This window comes from Felis catus, chromosome C1, assembly GCF_018350175.1.
Source record: "Felis catus isolate Fca126 chromosome C1, F.catus_Fca126_mat1.0, whole genome shotgun sequence".
NCBI classification, from domain to species: domain Eukaryota; kingdom Metazoa; phylum Chordata; class Mammalia; order Carnivora; family Felidae; genus Felis; species Felis catus.
Window position 1 is genome coordinate 199,443,274 of NC_058375.1, and position 19,849 is coordinate 199,463,122.

The window sequence follows — 19,849 nt, forward strand, 5'->3', positions numbered from 1 at the left end:
TACGCATGATTCTGGGTCAGCCCGGGTGATTAGCTGAAAATTATCTCCATATTCATTTTCTCTCCACAGGAATGTTTCTTGCAGAGAGACCCACAATATGAGGGTTTCCGTAAGAGCTTAAAAAAATGTTGCCTGCCAGCAGCACATGAATTTTCTATCAGTTTCTAGGATTTGGGTCTGTTCAGCTGACACACCCATTTCCCCTGAAGAACAAGTAGCTCTTCCTCTGCCCAGGGCCTTAAGTATTAAGGACCAGCAGGAATAAATCTGAGTTCTGTTTACCACCAGGGTAAACTGCCCTCCTATGGCATTCTTGTGGAAAGGCACTTTTCTGGGGTTTAGTACACCCCCACATATTTATAGGCACTGAAAATGACACACATACCTTGCAGACATTGTGCCCACTGCTTACTGCCAATATTAATCTGTATCCAATGATGATTCTCATTCTGTTATTTTCTGGAAATAAATTATTTTGTTTGTTCTCTCAATTCTACCTACCCCAAACTATCTTACTCTTCTGCTCCATTCTTACTTTTCACCTAGTAATAACCACACTTTTTCAGCTTTTTATTGAAAGTAATAAATTAAGACGTTTATCTTCAAGCAGTTTCACCTTGCGTAGTCATCGCCAACACATACATTAGCACGCTCACAGTACTGAGTGTTCCGGAATTCATTTCAGTAGCAACAACATTCACTGACCTTAAAAAAAAACAAAACACAAACAAAAAACAAAAAAACCACCTTTCCACTTACAGTTACTTGCTAGTCTTACACAATTGTACCTTCCACACAGTATAATACTTTAAAATGAAGATAGTTTGAGGAAGCAATATCTTCGGCGGCTCTTCCTTAAAAGGAAGCCACAGGCCACTTGCTGAGATTGGCTTTGCTGGAGGTACTAAGATTCCATCCGGTCATCCTGGGAGTCAACACTTATGGTGGAGCCTTGGCTACTGGCATCAGCACTTTCATAGGACTTTTGATCTTTGGCAAAGTTGATGAAAACCTGATTTTTCAAGGGAAATAAAGCCATTACTTCTTGGTAAGCCAAAGGAAGAAATAAGGTTAATGCACACACACACACACAGAGTGAAAGAGAAAATAAGAAAACTAGATAGTTTAGGGACATGTCCACACATATATACACACTCTCACTAGTAGTCCTTTTACATACTCAAATTTAACTGGGCTTTGAAAATAAAACCCATATCTACAACTATAATCATAATATAAATCTAAAGCTATAGTTGAGTATCTATAACCACATATCTGTATTTATATGATCTACATTAACATCTCTATTAAGAATAATACAGGAACCCAAGCCAAACCATTATCAAATGTTTATGAGATGATGTTGAGAGAAATTTCACTAGTTTCAAGGGTTAATATACTAAAACAAAATTTGTAAAGAAAGCCCACATTAACTTTATGTTCAGTAAGCCAGTTATTTAATTTTTTTTTACCGTTTATTTTTGAGAGAGGCAGAGAGTGAGCAGGGGGAGGGGCAGAGAGAGAGAGGGAGACACAGAATCTGAAGCAGGCTCCAGGCTCTGAAATGTCAGCACAGAGCTGGACGCAGGGCTCGAACTCAGAACTGTGAGATCATGACCTGAGCTGAAGTCAGACGCTTAACTGACTGGGCCACTCAGGTGCCCTAGTAAGCCAGTTATTTAACAGGCAGACTTTTATTACTTGGTTTAAAATCATTAAGTCTGTTAGTCATAGATTCCTCCAGAAACTATTGATATTTTGTGTCTGACATGGTCATGGTAGTTGATTATAAGTCAAAGGCTAAATTTTCTGGGTCAGTAAAGCCATAATTTCCTGAAGGCCCCATAAAAAATTTTCCATAAAATGCAACACTCTGAGGCCCCTGAGGCTTAATGTTCAGACCCGTTGTGACAGTAGATGCAATGAACTGTTCTATATATCAGCTTGGTAGAGTTGTACGAAATTAACACCACACAGAGATGGTGAAGAATGACCACAAAGGCTCTAATTACTGAATACAAAGAAATTAAGAGATGATATGAGTAAAACAAAAAATTCTACATTTACCACTTTGGTTGCATGATTCTAGCAGATCTAAAGTCTGATATCAAATTCTCTTTATGCTGTGCTAACCCCAGAAGCCAGTCAATAGAAATGTTATTTAAGAAACCTACTGAAAAGGGGGAAAAAGACAGAAACTTATCAAGGATAAAGTAAGGAAAGTGTTAACATCTATTTGTTTTATAGGTGAAAATACCACTTTGTTGCTTTACATATTCATATAACCTAATGGATATAAGTGTCTTATAGTAAGGAAACGTCTTCTTTTCTCCATTAAAAAATAGTTCATGCTTTTCACACTTTTTTTGAACATCCCCAAAAGTAGGTAGAGTTAAATTAAGCTGGGGTGCCTGGGTGGCTCAGTCAGTTAAGCATCTGACTCTAGATTTCGGCTCAGGTCATGATCTCACTGTGGTGGGATCGAGGCCCATGTGGGTCTCTGTGCTGATGGTGCGGAGTCTGCTTGGGATTCTCTGTTCCCTTCTCTCTACCACTCCCCGACTCGTGCCATCTCTCTTTCTTTCTTTCTAAAAGATAAACATTTTTTAAAAAAGAAATAAATTAAGCTAAGTTTTTCAGGTGTAAGCTTAGATATTGCTTCAATTAAAAACAAACTGAATGGTATTAAAAAGAAATAACCAGAATGTGTAATAATTACTATGTGACATTATGCACTTGGATAGTGGTATCCAGCTTACCTCTTCCAGGGTCGTTTGACTCACTAAGAAATTTGTGATATTTAAAGCAGTCTTGTTGGTTTCTAGCAGATCAAAAATGTTTGCCACTCCTCCTGCCGTGACAGGCACATGGTATTCTAGCATGCTGAGGTGCTGATCCTGTGGAAACCGAGGGAAACAATTTATTCTGCAATGTCAGGTCATACTGAGTTGACTAGACATAACTTGACCAAGAGCTAAGGAAAATACTGAAATGCATTCCATTGACAATGATGCAACAGTATAAAGTGATGGCTGTATTTTGAAACTAACAACCTGCAAAGAGATGAAAAGTTTTATGAATGTCAAAGAGGAAACAAATTACAAACCTAATGAATATTCCAAAGTAGTCTACATTCCTATGCACTTATAAAGTCATCACAGTCTTGCCTAGAAAAAATACTGTGAAATGGTATTTTAAATACTTTTTTAATGTTTGTTTATTTTTGAGAGACAGAGTATGAGCCAGGGAGGAGCAGAGAGAGAGGGAGACACAGAATCTGAAGCAGGCTCCAGGCTCCAAACTGTCAGCACAGAGTCCAACACAGGGCTTGAACCCATTAACCGTGAGATCAAGACCTGAGCCAAGGTCGGATGCTTAACCGACTGAGCCACCTAGGTGCTCTATGAAATGGTATATTAGAGGTCAGATTATGCTCAGCTCACATTAAGGCTTTTTTCAGGGATCACGTTTAGAATTTTTTTGTTTTGTTTTGTTATAACGTTAGAATGTTCTAAAAGGCTGTGGATTAACTTCAATTTATATTGGCTAAAGATGCTAGATTTCAAAAGCACTGCATATGAAAAATCTCTTTCAAATATGCCACATTCTTTCTTAACTCACCTGGAAATTCTTTTCAATTTCTTCATTAGTCCATAGTATCACCATCTACTTATAATCTATTCTTGTTTTCTTGGAGCATCTTTAACATTTTGCTTTTCTACATATTTAATAGTTAGCATATCCTTTTTATTTTTCCTCTGCAATGACTCTTAAATTTAAACCTTTCCTCTCTATTTGCACCATCAATGTTATTAACTTGATGTTCCCCACTCCATATCTAAGCAACTGTTACAGCCTCTTCGGTGGCCTGGAAACTGCATACATTCATACATTCTGGCACAAAGCAGCTAGGATAATCTTTCCTAAGCACTATTTGATCAAGAATCTACCCCTGCAACCTATATGGATCATGACTGTGTATTTCACCTGGTATTCAAGACGTGTTACTGGAAACCCCTCCTCTTCTCACTCCTGTGCTCACTGCCTACCCCCTCTTATTAACCTGTGCATGCATCACGCCTGTTACCACCATCAGGCTATCTTACTTATTTTTATTCCCAAAATGTTGCTTTTGCTATTTCCCTTCTAGAGATATAGAAACCACCACATACTCATAAAGAATGGTCTGTTTAGAAAGAAATGAGACTTTTGTGATCACTGCATTTGCTTTTTGCAGCCCCGGCCCCACAAGGAACAGACCAGGGTGAATGTAATCTCATCACTCAGTGAATAAACACAGATTTCAACTCAGAAATTCACCAAAAGGAGAAGCACTATGACCAACGTGATTTGTGCAAAGGGTCCTTTAATTTTTAAATTTGATTTTAATTTAGATGGTTGAAAATAGACTTTGATAAGAATCGTAAAAGCCATTGTTTCCTGAAGAAGTTAGCCAAGGTTTGGGAGGTCCAGGCAAAGGTATTTTATAGAGATAAAGAATTATTTTAAAAAACGCACTCTATTTTACTATCTACAATCATGTCACATTACTATGGTGCCTTATAGTTTATGAAGTAGCTTTGTGCACATTTTATCATTTATTTCTCGCACCAATTTTGTGAAGTAGATGTCATTATGCCTATTTCACAAAGGAGAAAAATGAGGTTCAGAGACTTTAAATGTCTTGCTGGAAGTCACACAGGGAGAGCTGGATTTTGGTCCATCTTTCACCATTTCTTTCCACCTTTACACACCTGATTTCTATTAAAAACACTGGCTATAACTACATCTTGTACAAACTACCTACACATCAAAGATGTTATAAGGATAGCTGTTTTGTCATGTGCATTTATTTAAATATGTACTATATGAGATACATACACATATATCTGTGCCTGTCCATCCTGTGGGTATGTATATATAACATGAGATTAATTGAATAATGTTTCAACTAGTGTGGGACTTAAGAACTTGATTTCCAAGCAGTTCAAATCATTGTGGGCTTATTTTCCAAATGAGAGGAACAAAGAAGATAATCTTTTCCAGCTGTGACATTCTGGAACTTTGTAATTGTTTTTTTTCTAAGAAGAAATGTTCTTGGTCATATAATATCTGTCTTCCCTCAGTCCCTTAACATATATAACTAGTAAACTCTGTGTATACAACTTAAAAACTAATAGTATGGTCACAAAGCCTCTGTGAGGAACAAATAAATGAAGATATATATATATATATATATATATATATATATATATATATATATGGACTACATTTTATGTATGTATGTATGCGCTTATGTTAATGCAAGCTGTCTACACCCAATGTGGGGCTTGAAGTAATAAACCTGAGATCAAGACTGACATGCTCCACAGAATGAGCCAGCCAGTTGCCCCAGGACTACATTACTTTTAAATAGCTACAAAATTATATAATTAATTTGAGGATTCTATTTGTTCATAGTAAATATGTTTCAGAGTGTCTTATGTATCTTGAACTAATCAGTGTATTAATAGTAAAGCCACAGTCAACTTAAAAAAGGCAAACATCCGTATGCGATTATGACTACCAACACCAGTCAAGACTAAGAGGTAGGACAATTTCTTACTTACTTTTAAGTATGTTTTTGGAAAGTGCAGTTGCATAAACCTTGTGAGGGCCTCCATGCTCACTTTGGTATTCTTCAAGTGAACCTTGACAGTAAATCCTCTTCCAAACCTAGAAAGAAAAAGTGTGGAATGTGATATGAGTTACATTTCGCTGAAATAGCTCCCCTGGAATTCTAGGTAATGAAACAGGACCCAAGCTGACCATGATAGCCCCTTTACTTATATAAAGGCTGTCATTTTGCCATAAAAGTTCAGGGTATGTTGCAACTGGAAATAGTGCACTGCCGTTATTTTTTATTTAGTTCTACCACTATCCAAAGTCACACTCCTTGGACAAAAGCTGCATTAGAAAGAAAACATAAAATCTTGGCTTTCTTTGACATGGATGAATTGGCAATTGATATCAATATCTGGGGTTAAATACTTTCTAATTTAAAGCAGACAGGTCTTAAAGGGCAAGTCTTTGGAGATTTGGTGTCAAAAGTGAGCATTAAAGTTACTGAGGTTTTAAAAATGAATAATAAATCAATATGCTAGCTAACTGTTTGCCCAAATATAGACTTTATAAACAAGTCACAACAGACTCTGGGAACAATGTATATGGCCTCTTTTGCCCTTTTTTGCTTACCTTGGTTAATGCTATCTTATAAGAAAACCAAGTTGTACAAATAACATTATAAAGTTAACACCCTGAAGTTTGGAGATTAACATGAATACGTGTAAGTGCATATGCATTCTGGCAAATATAAAATTTTAATTTAATTTTAATTTGGTCATATGATATTTATGCACGTTTCCCCAGTGTATTCTTGATTAAATGTTTTGAATGCAGTAAAAATGTTAAATAGTTTACTGAAAGCCTGTGCAAATGGAAAATGAACACGTTAGATAAAAATCTATGCCTTCATGTACTTGGGAAGGTCTAATTTCTTCTTGAGTAAACTCTTAGAAACTGCCTTCTGAGAGTTATTTTTGTCGTAGTTGTTTTTAAGACCTAAGTAAGATAATTTTAAGACCTTCGGTAAGATAATTTAACTTTAAGGTGAACTGATGATCAACTTTTTCTTTCCAGTTTTACTACTCATTACAGGATAGGCTGCTGAGTAATCCTACAAAGTAAGGACAGTACTGTTAGATGTACTTCCCCACATCAAATGTCAAACAATGCCATTGTTCTTCACCTGCTCTTTATATGCTGCAAAGATCCAATGCACTGGAACCTTCCATTCACCATAATGGCCAACCTGGTACAGAGAGCCTCACATTCTTCCATGCTGAAAGACAGAATCACATCAGAATTCTGGGCACAGAGGAGTGCTCATAAGCATAAGCTGAGCTGTTTCATTATGGCACCTTGGAAATACTATTTTAGTTCCTTAAGATGTCTTTTCCCTTGAAGGACACACAAAATACATTTTAAAATATAAATTAAATGTCTTCACATAGGGTTTATTACTCTTTATTCTCCAGCTTCAAGCTCTCTCTCTCACCTGGAATGCCCTCTCATCAAATGCAGCATTTCTTTCAACCTCTTTTAAGCTTAGGCTCAAGACCTACATTTGCTGAGAAATGTTTCCAAAATAATCCTGAGCTTTTTTCATGATGTTTCATATTCCATATTCAGTTGACTTTTATGCTTTTTTATTTATAACTAGTTAACCTATACTTGATTATATAATCTCTCATTTCTAGAACTGTGTTAACTGGTAGAGATCCTCTCCACTTCCTACAAAAGTGAATGGTAATGAAAAGACTGGTTTCAGAACACATAGTGTATGGGGCATAGCTAGCATATGAAAAAGTCTCTTAATTATACACTAATCTAGAACTTTTCCTACTATGAGAATTGCAGGGAAGAGATCACTTTAATACATGGCTAACCTTATAAAAAAGGCACAGATAAAATGCTTCAGCAGCATTTTTATTTCCTTGATTGGAAAGGTCTATTTCATGGAGGAGGACTGGGAGATTAGAATTTGTATTTTTGGCGGCACTTGGGTGGCTCAGTCAGTTGGGCATCTGACTCTTGATTTCAGCTCAGGTCACGATCTCACGGTTCGTGGGATCGAGCCCCGCATCCGGCTCCAAGCTGACAATATGTAGTCTACTTGGGATTCTCTCTCTCCCTCTCTCTCTGCTCCTCTCCCACTCATGCATGTGCTCTCTCTTTCTCTCAAAATAAATAAACAAACATTAAAAAAAAAGAATTTTGATTTTGTGAAAAGACAGTTTCAGGTAGAAAGCACAGCCAAAGAGAGGGTGTGGTGATAAGGAAGGCAGTGAGTGTATGTGGAACCACTAGTCATTCAGATTGACTGAGAGGAGAGGGTGTCATAGGAGAAAAAAAAAAAAATAAACCGGAAATTTAGATGAAGCCAGACAATAAAAGGCCTTGTATACTACGGCTGAGGATGTTGAACTTTATGTGATAGGCAGTAAGGAGTCCTAGTCAAATTAAGAGAGTCATAAGTCCCTCTCAATTCGAGAGAAATTTATTTTTAGAAAGACTGTCCTACTGGCCACAGGAGCTGGATTCTCACATGAAACCTGCCTGACTCGCCCCTGTGACCATAAACATAAAATACTTTATTTGGTTGTGGCAATTCATCACTAATATACATTATATAGGAATACCTCTTCCCATCTCTCATCCTAAAATGCTGTCAACGACTTCAGCATTCCCCCCCACTCAGTTTACCTGTGAGACGTGAGGATGACGGAACATTTATTCTGCACTTCTTCTGAAATGATTCTCCACAGGTGCCGTTTTGACTTAGGGTCCATCCCAGAGCTCGGCTCATCCTTAATAGAAAGTTACAGGGAAGATTTATCAAATTAATTAATATTTGATGAGGTCCTTTACATGAATCACTGCGTCTCACTTGCCTAGAACAGAAATCACTTTGCGAAGTCCTGTGACTAACTTGTTTTGTACTTAATAGGTTTCTTTCTGCTGCTGTCGGAAAGCTCAAAATTAACCATTTAAAATTGTCAATCTGTTTTAAAAAGTGTCTCAGTGAAGTTGACACCCTGTTACTTTACACTTGTCTCATATTTCTTTGGAAAAAAAAATCCGGTTCAATTACTGACAAAGCAGAGTTTCTGCATTTAATACTACATTGTCACATGTATATTTGAAGCTACATCAACAAGATTGCTACCTTGCTCCTGATAGCAGAATTGTGGCATGAGGAATAATACGGCATGTGTCACACAGAGAATACAACCTGATTTTCCAGTTAATATGTTTGAGGTAGATTTTAAATTCTATGCTGCTAATTGAAATTTAATACTCTTTAGGGAAATTAAAATAAGATTTGTAGAAATTGTCAAGTAGAAAATATAAATCATATTTAAAATAAATGTTTCGAAAAATTGTTCAGACGTAAGATGCAAAATGTACAAAAATGAATGACCTAAACAAAGAATACTAGATCCTAAGAGATGATTAAATTAGCAAGTTCTAGGTCAAGATTAGGTAATAATTAAAAATATGAATTTGCAGTGGAAAACATCCACATAGGATCATCTGAGGCTTGTGTTTATAGTAAGAGGCTAAAGAAAGGAATGGATATTGATTTGGGCAAACAGTAAAGGATATCTTCTCATTGCCTCTGTTTTTGAAGATGATAGCATAGATGGCCGATGCATACGGAAGAAAATATAATAGCTTTCTCTCACAGCCTGTATTTCAGTTCAGCTCATTAATATATAACCTTTGCAGAGCACTTTTAAATGTTTTAAAGTAATTTACATCCATTATTTCACAGGGGTACCTAAGGATTGTTTTGTTTAATTTAGAGGACACTTAGACAATAAAATTCCACCATAAGCATCAATTGGCAGGGAGGTAATGTGCTATAAGCTTCTGGTATTATAGAAAGGTAGGTTGTGTATCACTCTCGCTGGGCAGTTTAAACGATTTGGTTCTCTGTCTGACTGAATCCCCAGAATAATGTGGTGATTTGTAACTGAATTCGTATTGCATATGGTTAAAGCTCTTGTGAAGTTTGGAGCTCCTTGAATGAAGGGAAGCTTCCAAAATAAGGACAAGTTCATTTCTCGGTAATAAACACCTCCACAATGTTTGGTGTGAAGAGCAAGCAGGATGCCACATCACCTCTACGTGAACTTTGTATTTCCAGGTGACGAATTTAATTTTCCAGCTCCTAACCGAACTATAAATGTGAAGTGCATCTCTTGCCTCCAAAAAATTCAAACAGAATAGGAAGGCATATTGTCAATCACATCCCAAACTAGGTAACGTGTATTTTTAAGTCACGAGGAAATGAAATTTTAGCACAACATGTTGCCCTAAAATGTGTCTCTCCTCTTTAGTAGAAGTTGGAAAATATGTTGGTTCATCTGACGAGTTACTAACAGAACAGATTTTTTCAATAATGGGTAATCAAATTCTCCCATATTTTGTAACTTTACTTACTCATTAGCATACCCTGAATTTGGTTTGGCTACTTCCTGTTCCCATGACAAGTGTCTCTTCTGAAACAGACTGAGCCATAGCTCTTTGCTGACATAAATTCCCTTAAGGAGACAGCGTATGTAAAGTGTTTTGCAAAATAACCAGCACATTGTGAGACTTCACCAAAGGTTTATGGCAACAACGATAGTAACATGTTGCACATACTATTGGACATGTGATTCTAATTATGTAGTAGCCTTTTCCACAACAGTCCTCTTACCAGCAGCAAAATGGACGGTTTCCCTATCAAGGCCAGTGCGGTGGATAATTTTCTTTTTGTGCCGTAACTGCACAGCGAGGTAGCCCTGTCCTTGTAGGGCATCAGGTGAAGTCTCCTAAGGAGTTTATGAACAGTCTGTGGGTGGAAAACAGGAGTTAGAGGAAAAGATGCTTATGAAAGAAAGTTCTATAATGAAGAAATACATACCTGAAAAAAATTCAAACATTTAAACCAGCATAGATTTTATTCTTACTTTTTTTTAAATTAATTTTTAAAGTTTATTTATTTATTTTGAGAGAGACACAGATAGCATGAGTGGGGGAGGGCAGAGAGGGAGGGAGAGAGAGAATCCCAAGCAGGCTCCGTGCTGCCAGCACAGAACCCGATGCAGGGCTCCAACCCATGAAGCTGTGGGAGATCATGACCTGACCTGAAACCCAGAGTGGAGGCTTAACTGACTGAGCCACCCAGGTGCCCTATTTTTACTTTTAAAGGTCCACCTACAAATGAAAATTATTTAAAGAGATAAAAACGATTCTGTGGAGGCTCATTTTCAAATGAGATTTTCCCCTGTGTATGTGTGTGTGTTTACAATTGCAGATTGTACTTTCTGCAGGATTTCTTTATAAAACTTAAAAGAGCTAAAACAGAACATGACCCTTCACAAGGCAGGTTTCTCATTGACTGTCCTCACTGTTCTTTCTTCTTACTGGGGGAGAAAGTTGTCACAAAGGCTTCGTGTCTATTTAAAACTGACCCACTATCAAAACTTTAGCACATTAACTTAGGAATCATGGGTTCCTGAGGCTATTTCTGTTGTTAAACAGCTCTGGTAAATGGAGGAATCCTAGGAGGATTTCCACAGGTCCTTGGGGTTGCAGAAATAGAGGAGAGACTACCCTAAGGGTTAGTCATTCCATTAAAAAGGCAAATGATTGCCATGAAGCACAAGACCACATTTAAAAAATCAAAATGGAAGCTATTCTATTTTATGTGGGCAGTTTGCAGGGAATTGCATGTTTCAAAACTTACCTAAACACTAAAGGATGTGCAGACCAACCCAGAGCCTAAGGCAAGTGTGATCCTTTGCTTGATAGTTCTTGAAAAGTAACTGAACGAGCACAGGTCAAGGAGCTTCTGAAGCTGAGTCCATAGGTGTATATGTGATGTACAAAATTAAGCCAAGGCTGCCTAAACTGTCAGTGACAGGAGGAAAATGCCCTAGTTTTTCAGATGTCAACTTAGTCTTGAGAGTTGGGGTTGCGGCGGGGGCAGCTGAAACCATAATGGTTTTCAAATGAACTAGTTTTTCACACTTATACTCACGTCCTTAATATCTTTTTCTGGAATTCCATGTATCCTCGCGTAGAAATACAAATGTTCTTCCACCGATACCAGGTCGTCTAAGGCATCTTCCTGAGGGCAGTATCCAACCAATGAGCTGTGTGAGTCAACATGACCCAGAGATCTGCATTGAGAGAAGTGAAGATACAGAGGGGTTTCAAAAGGTATGTCCCTTCTAGTCCCCAAAAGTTGGGAAGGCAGCTCTACTTTGGTCATGGAGATTTGTGATTCTAATAAAAAGAGGTAAAATAACCCCACCATCATATCACACACATAAAGTTTTAAAAATTAGGGAACAAAATAGCTGTTTCTCCCCTAGGGATGTAATACTATATCTACAAAATAACAAAGTGTTCATTTTAATTATGTTGTGCTTGATAAGTTGAAGCCATGGTTTCCCATACCCAGTTTTATTTCTGATCAGAATGTTTCCACTTGAAGGAATTATGTCTCCTGTCAGCATCTTGAAGATAGTTGTCTTTCCTGCTCCATTCACCCCAAGAAGGCCAAAGCACTGGTTTGGGAGAGGGAAAAAAAGATGTAAATCTTAATCCAAACCAGACATGTTACTATTACATCTGTTTCCTCTTTTTCCCTGGATGAAATAAATTCCAAAGAAAAATAAGTTCCTGGAATTATTCTTGGATATTGTAGTGTTCTTCTGGCATCTGATAAACCTTTCCCTTTTACAACAAATATCTTTTTTTTTCCTTTAACCATCTGAACATTTGTATATATACACAGGACTTGTTTTACATATTATATTATCTGCATGACATGATAAAATATTCCACAAGTAAGATACGCTAACTTGACAAAGTAATTATATTTATAGGTTTCACATTATTCACACAAAATCACTACTGAATAAGCCACTGAAGCAATAATTTCTTTATGCTGTTGAATGGATTGGATGCATGTGGTTTGCAGCTCTCCTCAAAAAAACTAAGGGAAATGCCCACATTTTCTCTTTCTTTTCAAAGCTGGCTTAATATTTCTTCTATAAAAATGGCAAGAATAAATATGAATGCAGTTCTAGGACCTTGCTTCTTTTTTTATTAAAAACAACTTTCTAATGCATATTTATTTTTGAGAGAGGTAGAGAGAGAGCTTGAGCAGAGGAGCGGCTGAGAGAGGAGACAGAGGATCCGAAGCAGGCTCCAGGCTCCACACAGACAGCAGAGAGCTCAATGCACCACCTGAACCCACAAACCGTGAGATAATGACCTGAGCCAAAGTCGGACGTTTAACCACCCAAGTCATATGCTTAACCCACTGAGCTACCCAGGCACCCCTAGGATCTCGCTTCTGACAACAGATCTCTTCATGCTGTCTTTCACAGGGAGCTGAAAACTGAAAGTTGAAGACAGCGCCCTGCACGGGCTTCTTTTTTTTTTTAATTTTTTTTTTCAACGTTTATTTATTTTTGGGACAGAGAGAGACAGAGCATGAACGGGGGAGGGGCAGAGAGAGAGGGAGACACAGAATCGGAAACAGGGTCCAGGCTCTGAGCCATCAGCCCAGAGCCGGACGCGGGGCTCGAACTCACGGAGCGCGAGATCGTGACCTGGCTGAAGTCAGATACTTAACCGACTGCGCCACCCAGGCGCCCCCTGCACGGGCTTCTTGACTGAAAGTCCACCCCAGGGAGGACAGTAGGTAGCATGGGCAGGGGCTCAGAACTAGGTGTGTGGTGAATCCTCCCTGACGAGAGGGAAGACTTAGAGAGTAAGTAACAGAAGGATATGTGTACATTGTATACACAGAATCCATCAAGATATTCAGAGGTTGACTTCTACATTTCTAGAAAAAAATAGGAAAGTTTAAAGATTTTTGTGACTTAACATGCCAATATAAAGGACAGTTAGGAACAGAGCAAGTTCCTCACCTCCCCAGCGGGTATGCCAATGCTGATGTTGTTTACAGCTATAATCTTTTTGTGGATAAGTTGGTAGGTCTTTGTGAGACGATGGAGCTGGACCAGGTCAAATTCACTTGCGCCATTTTCCACTCTTAATCTCTCAGCTCGGACGTCTTCATCTTCGTCTATTGTCTCCACTACAGGAGACGAACTAAATTTTCTAAAGAAGAGTCTAAAAAAAAAAAAGACCCAGTGATTTTGCATCAATGATTTTAAAGTGGCACAGCTCAATTTCAACATGTTTTAATGAATTTTCACTTCACTGAAAGCGCACAATCACACCCTAGGCTTCAGATTTGTTATGCATTATGCTACTTAAGTAAGTTAAGAATTAGTACAAATGCTCTTCACCATATTCAGTGACATGAATGTCCCTCTATGTTCTGTTTACTGTGAATGTCTTACTTAGTATCTAGGCAATATATTAAGGTTACCAGCCCTGAAAGCAGTCTCAAACCCACATCAGTACCTTGCCTAATGTATGAAAGCAAACTAATCCAAACAAAATTTAAAAACCCAACAAATCAATTCAGGTCTTCTTCCCAATGTCCCTGTTTCTTTTAATGATATCCCCAGAGATTCTAACTGTGATGTTTTCTTTGAATCTTCCCCATTACAAAATCTACGCGTGTAGTCACTCTCCTAACACTGGAAATGCCTTGGAACACCCAGTCATCAATCATGTTCTGTCTATTTCTATTACCATCAGAGGCTTTCACTGTTTCTCACTAAATTCTTCAAGAATTTCTAACTGTTCCAATATCTCTGATCCTCCATTCTAAACTGTATGACCTCCACAGAATCACATCTCCTAAAGCACCGTTTGACCATGTTGCTTTCTGGTCAAAACACCTATTGGACTATTATTTGTTTGTTGAAAAAGTCCAAATAATCTCTCTACCCAAGTATCCAATAGACTCCATAGTCTTCCAGCCACATGCTTGAGCTCCTACTATTTCGTTGCCTTTATTCTACGTTCTAATCAAATTGTATTACTCATTTCTCAAATACACCCTAAGATTTTTTTCTTGGTCTTTGCTCTTGTCATTATTTTTATTACTATTAACTTAAGTTTTATTTTTCAATAGGTGATACATGCACTCTATGTATTAAAATGGTACTGAAGAATATATAGTGAGAAGTAAGTTTCCTTCAACTCTATAGAGCTCTCCTCAGCAGGGTACCCATAGAGAGATAGTATATGCATATGTATGTATAAATTATAGTTCTTTTCTAACTCAAATGATAATATACTTCACACAAAGTTTTGAACTTAGCATTTTTCACTCAATAAGTATTAGTAGTAATCCCAAATATTCCATACAGAACTGTATCAGTCTTTCTAATGCCTGCATAGTGTTTACCTATGAAAAAATGTAAATTTGTATAATTTATTTAACCAGTCCATGAAGGACATTTAGGCTGTTTTCATTCTTTTGCTATTAAGAATGGTTGCGATGATGGATAACTTTATACATTCATAAATCTGCAAATGTGTGAGCATATCTGTAGGAAAAGAATCCTAGAAATGGAATAGTCAGGTCAATTGTATGCATATTTCTTTTTATTTAAGATTCCATTTTCTCCTTATTCAACCTTCTCCAAACCCATTGCTAATCTGCTACTCACTCAGTCTTCTTTCTTCATTTCTACTTTTTAGCCATCCTTTAAACTCAACTCAAACACTACATCCTTTGTTTATGTATGCATTTTCTCTCCACCACTGAATCTTAATCTCTTTAAGGCTAACAATTGTGCTTCTTTAATTTTATTCTCTCACTCTACAATAATACTTGCAGACACAGAGTGAGGTGTGATAACTATTTACTGAATGGAATAAGTGGTGAATTGTTACAATTTTTTTTAAGTTTTTTTAGCACATTTCCACGTTACTAATAGAAAGGTTTAGACTATTGTTCCTTCCTAAATATTTTGAATTGAGTTCTATCATGCATGTCAAACACGATGTTTTCTTTTTATTTACCTGAGTTTCTTTATTAGACATTCGTTGATTAAGAGCCGCAACAAAAAGAACATGGTGCCCTGAGAAACCAAAGCCACAAACATGGCACCTAGTTTATCCATCTCAAAGGTTTCACTTGGGTATTCCACTCCATATGCTTTTAAAAAGTCTAGGACCGACTGTTGTTGAGAAAGTTCAATCAAACCATAGCCAAAACAGAATTGTGGAAAAATCAGGAAAATACGCTTGAGGGTTTCAGAAATAAGTTCTAAAGTCTGAAATAAGAGAAAAAAAAATGAAACTCAGTGTTAGACTTCTGACAAATTGACAAAAATTTAAAACTGATGTGAACAAATGTGATGTGGGCAAATATTAAAACTGGAGAAGTTTATCTAGATTGGCAATTATTTCCCATGTGTGTTGAATTTACATGTAAATATTTACTATAACCAAAACATGGAGATTTATTACTAAAATATAAGCAGAAAAGGTTTATCTTCTTTTTGAGATGATCTGAGGCATCAGGCCAAACCCTGGAGACAGAATCACTTCTAGCCCTGCCTTAGATCCTAGAAGTGTAGAAATAGCCAGGATGTTGGGGTCTGGTACAGGGTCTTGGTCATGCCTAGGTAAAGAAGGGATTTGGTACAGTGAAGTTTTAGAACTTTAGGTAGTTCCTATTTGAAGAGGGGCTAAATGGTGAACTGAGATGAAGGAGAGACAAGCTATCTACATGAGGAGCAAATGGCTTATTTTCATGTTATTCACACTTGGGCCAACCACTTGCAACTCATGAATTGTCTTCTTCCTCCTGGAGTGTGCTTGTCTATTCCTCAGTTCATGTAGTTTCCTCTCCATTCTTTCTCGTTCAATTGCCCAGCACTGTTCATGCTTCCCTTCTCACTAACTGTAATTGTCAGCTTTGAATGGGAAGTGATGCTCACAATGAAGTAGACTCTATCTAATACATGCTTGAAAGGGAACATATCAGGTTTGTTCTCTATGAATGTTCAACAAAAAAAACCCACCCTTAACCAATAGTCACATAACTGAGCCATTGTCCTTGTTCCTACCATATGATAACAATTAATGAATAAAAATTTCACTGGACCAATAGGTTCATGATTTTTATAGTGTTGTACACAATAATTTGATTTCACCTCCACTTGAACCCTTTCAAATGCCAATAGTTTTGACATTGAGTAAATATAATCATAGGCATTAACCTACTTGGAAAATAAAAAGAATCTTAAAAGGCTGTAGTTTCTCTTCTATCAAACTTAATAGAATTAACTGAAATTCCTCTTTTCTATTTAGAGAATGCAAAATGTAGAAAATCTTTTCACCTTGAACATACTGAAACATTTCATACGTTTATTGAAGTTTACCAGGCGAATAATGGACCTTACCGGATCATTGGGCTTTTCCTTGGAAAGGAAGTATACCACTGACAGGGAGACAATGGAATTGATGCCAAAGAAAAGGTTGATGCAGACGTAAGTGATGAAAGCCATCCCTGTTTCATGGAAGAGCCCAGCCAGTAAGTACATCCAAGAAAATGTGGCATACCTGTATGTTAATAACACAAGGATTAAAATTATGCCTTGATCCTTATTCTTTAACAAACAGACAAAACTTTTGATAGGGCTCCAAAATGAAAATAAATGTTAGGGATGTGTCACTAAGCCTCACAGCTAGATCTCTGTATTATAAAAACTTTTTTTGACAAATTCTTTGGATTTTTAAAAAGTGACGTGGAGAAACAGGAACACTCTTGCACTGTTGGTGGGAATGCAAACTGGTGCAGCCGCTCTGGAAATCAGTGTGGAGGTTCCTCAAAAAATTAAAAATAGACCTACCCTATGACCCAGCAATAGCACTGCTAGGAATTGACCCAAGGGATACAGGAGTGCTGATGCATAGGGGCACTTGTACCCCAATGTTTATAGCAGCACTCTCAACAATAGCCAAATTATGGAAAGAGCCTAAATGTCCATCAACTGATGAATGGATAAAGAAATTGTGGTTTATATACACAATAGAATACTACATGGCAATGAGAAAGAATGAAATATGGCCCCTTGTAGCAATGTGGATGGAACTGGAGAGTGTTATGCTAAGTGAAATAAGTCATACAGAGAGAGACAGATACCACATGTTTTCACTTGTATGTGGAGCCTGAGAAACTTAACAGAAGTCCATGGGGTAGGGGAAAAAAAAGAGGTTAGAGGGAGAGAGCCAAAGCATAAGAGACTCTTAAAAACTGAGAACAAACTGAGGGTAGATGGGGGGTGGGAGGGAGAGGAGGGTGGGTGATGGGTATTGAGGAGGGCACCTGTTGGGATGAGCACTGGGTGTTGTATGGAAACCAATTTGACAATAAATTTCATATTAAAAAAATAATAAAAAAATAAAATAGTCAATAATTTAAAAAATTAAATAAAATTTTAATTTAAAGAAATTTTTTTAAAATTTTAATTAAAAAAAAAAAGTGACAGTAAGAAGCTTCTCTTTTAAGGAAACTTGAGTAGTTCTATATCATCACAACTACAAATGAATTCTTTTTAGAGATGCTGTCATCCAATCCAAGAAACTTTTTTTTTTTTTTGCTCTCAGAAATAAGAGTTTAATCAATATAAATCTTATAATTTAAAGTTAAAGAAAAGTAATGACATTATGGTAAGCTAACTTAGCAGACAGACAAAGCTCAGAAGCTGGATGTCCTGCTGTAAGCAAACACTTGAGCAACCTTTGGGGTAATGATGAAGAACCCGAGGCAATGTAAACCTTCATCTGCTACACTGCTATGTCAATGGCTACTGCCCATGCATTCAGGGCAGAAAGAACTGCTATGCTAAGCACTGATTATATCAACCCATACTACCTGTATAGCCCCAATACAGAAATAATACTTGTGTGTGTGTGTTAAACATCCATAAAAATATAAATAAAATATACATGAGGATACATACCTTACAATGTGATATATACTCATAATTTGTCAATACACAAATCCACACATGTATGTAAATTTTTCCGATCATTCTGAAACATCCATTTTTATGTAGCTTATATTACATGTGTAGATTGCCAATCATGACACTTGGTACCTAGTAAGTACTCATTAATGTTAGATATTACTATTAATAATGACAACATTCATTTTCAGAAGTACTGTACTGTACAAACTGTGGACTAGCAAGTATAATGTGTTGTTAGTCATCACTCATGGCTACTGAAACCCCAAGACAATTGTAAATTAGCTAATGAGATTTAGTTTCTGTTTGTGCCTCAGAACACTCAGTTCTGTTAATTCTTTTTTCACTGCAGCTTACCCAAACAGTAGAAGTAGGAGGGATACGGCACCTAAGTTGTTTTCACTGTAGAAGGCAGGTAATTTGAAAATTGCAATGACACCAATTGAAAATGCTACAGGCACCAAGTAGAAGACCTATGGGAATAGGTAAAACAATGCTTAATACATGGTAAATATTTGGGGCTCATGGGTGGCTCAGTCGGTTAAGTGTTCAACTTTGGCTCAGGTCATGATCTCATGGTTCATGGGTTCAAGCCCAGCGTTGGGCTCTGTGCTGACAGCTCAAAGTGTGGAGCCTGCTTTGGTTCTCTGTCTCCCTCTCTCTCTGTCCCTCCCCAACTCACACTCTGTTTCTCCCTCCCTCTCTCTCTCTCAAAAATAAATAAATGTTTAAAAAAATTTAAAATATATATATGGCAAATAGTTTCCCAAAAACATCAATTGCCCATCTAGTTAAAACGATAACAAGTTAACCTTGAAGTATGTGAAGGAATGAATTTTTATTTATGTTCCTGTTGCTTGTAAGTTCAGCTTATTTTACATTTATTTCACTCTAGAATTTGTCTCCTGTAATATGAGGTCAAGCCAGTCACCATCTTTATAGATGTACATGGAGTCCCTGGTGTTCCTGCCTCCAGGCTTTGAGACTGGGGATCACTTTGTGACAGAGGTTCAGTGAGAAAGATAAGACAGTCAGGTATCTTGGTATTAGATGCAGTCTTCAAAGTACTGATTTCATTTTGAATGCTGGAACTCTCTCAGGTGGCTGATTTCGAAGGCCTGGTTATCGGTGTGAGCCACTCTGCGTAAAACAGTGGGGTGGCAGGTTCCACACATTCTTGGAATCACAGTATATGAACAAAGAACTCAGTGTTTTATTGGCAAATAGAAATAGTAAACGCTGTGCAGGCTGCAGCAAGATGCACACCATGAAAGAGATGGTAATTTAATCTGGAAGGGAGAGGAATCTCCTAAATTGGGATGAGCACCAGATATATG

General features: G+C 37.3%; 1 protein-coding gene across 3 annotated transcripts in view; it reads right to left on the minus strand.

Moving 5' to 3' along the window:
• Positions 1-555: 555 nt before the first annotated feature.
• The window catches only part of ABCA12 (ATP binding cassette subfamily A member 12), a 286,404-nt gene continuing 267,110 nt past the window's right edge, over positions 556-19,849 (minus strand). For all 3 annotated transcript variants that reach the window (XM_019838640.2, XM_045034452.1, XM_019838638.2), the window contains 12 exons: positions 18,870-18,985; positions 16,944-17,103; positions 15,556-15,809; positions 13,539-13,743; positions 12,055-12,164; positions 11,633-11,774; positions 10,307-10,441; positions 8,305-8,408; positions 6,788-6,880; positions 5,610-5,715; positions 2,760-2,897; positions 556-1,012 (listed from right to left, as the gene is read on the minus strand). In XM_019838640.2, coding sequence (XP_019694199.2) covers positions 905-1,012; positions 2,760-2,897; positions 5,610-5,715; positions 6,788-6,880; positions 8,305-8,408; positions 10,307-10,441; positions 11,633-11,774; positions 12,055-12,164; positions 13,539-13,743; positions 15,556-15,809; positions 16,944-17,103; positions 18,870-18,985 — 1,671 coding nt within the window. In that variant the 3' untranslated portion in view covers positions 556-904. The remainder of the gene's footprint in view (positions 1,013-2,759; positions 2,898-5,609; positions 5,716-6,787; positions 6,881-8,304; positions 8,409-10,306; positions 10,442-11,632; positions 11,775-12,054; positions 12,165-13,538; positions 13,744-15,555; positions 15,810-16,943; positions 17,104-18,869; positions 18,986-19,849) is intronic.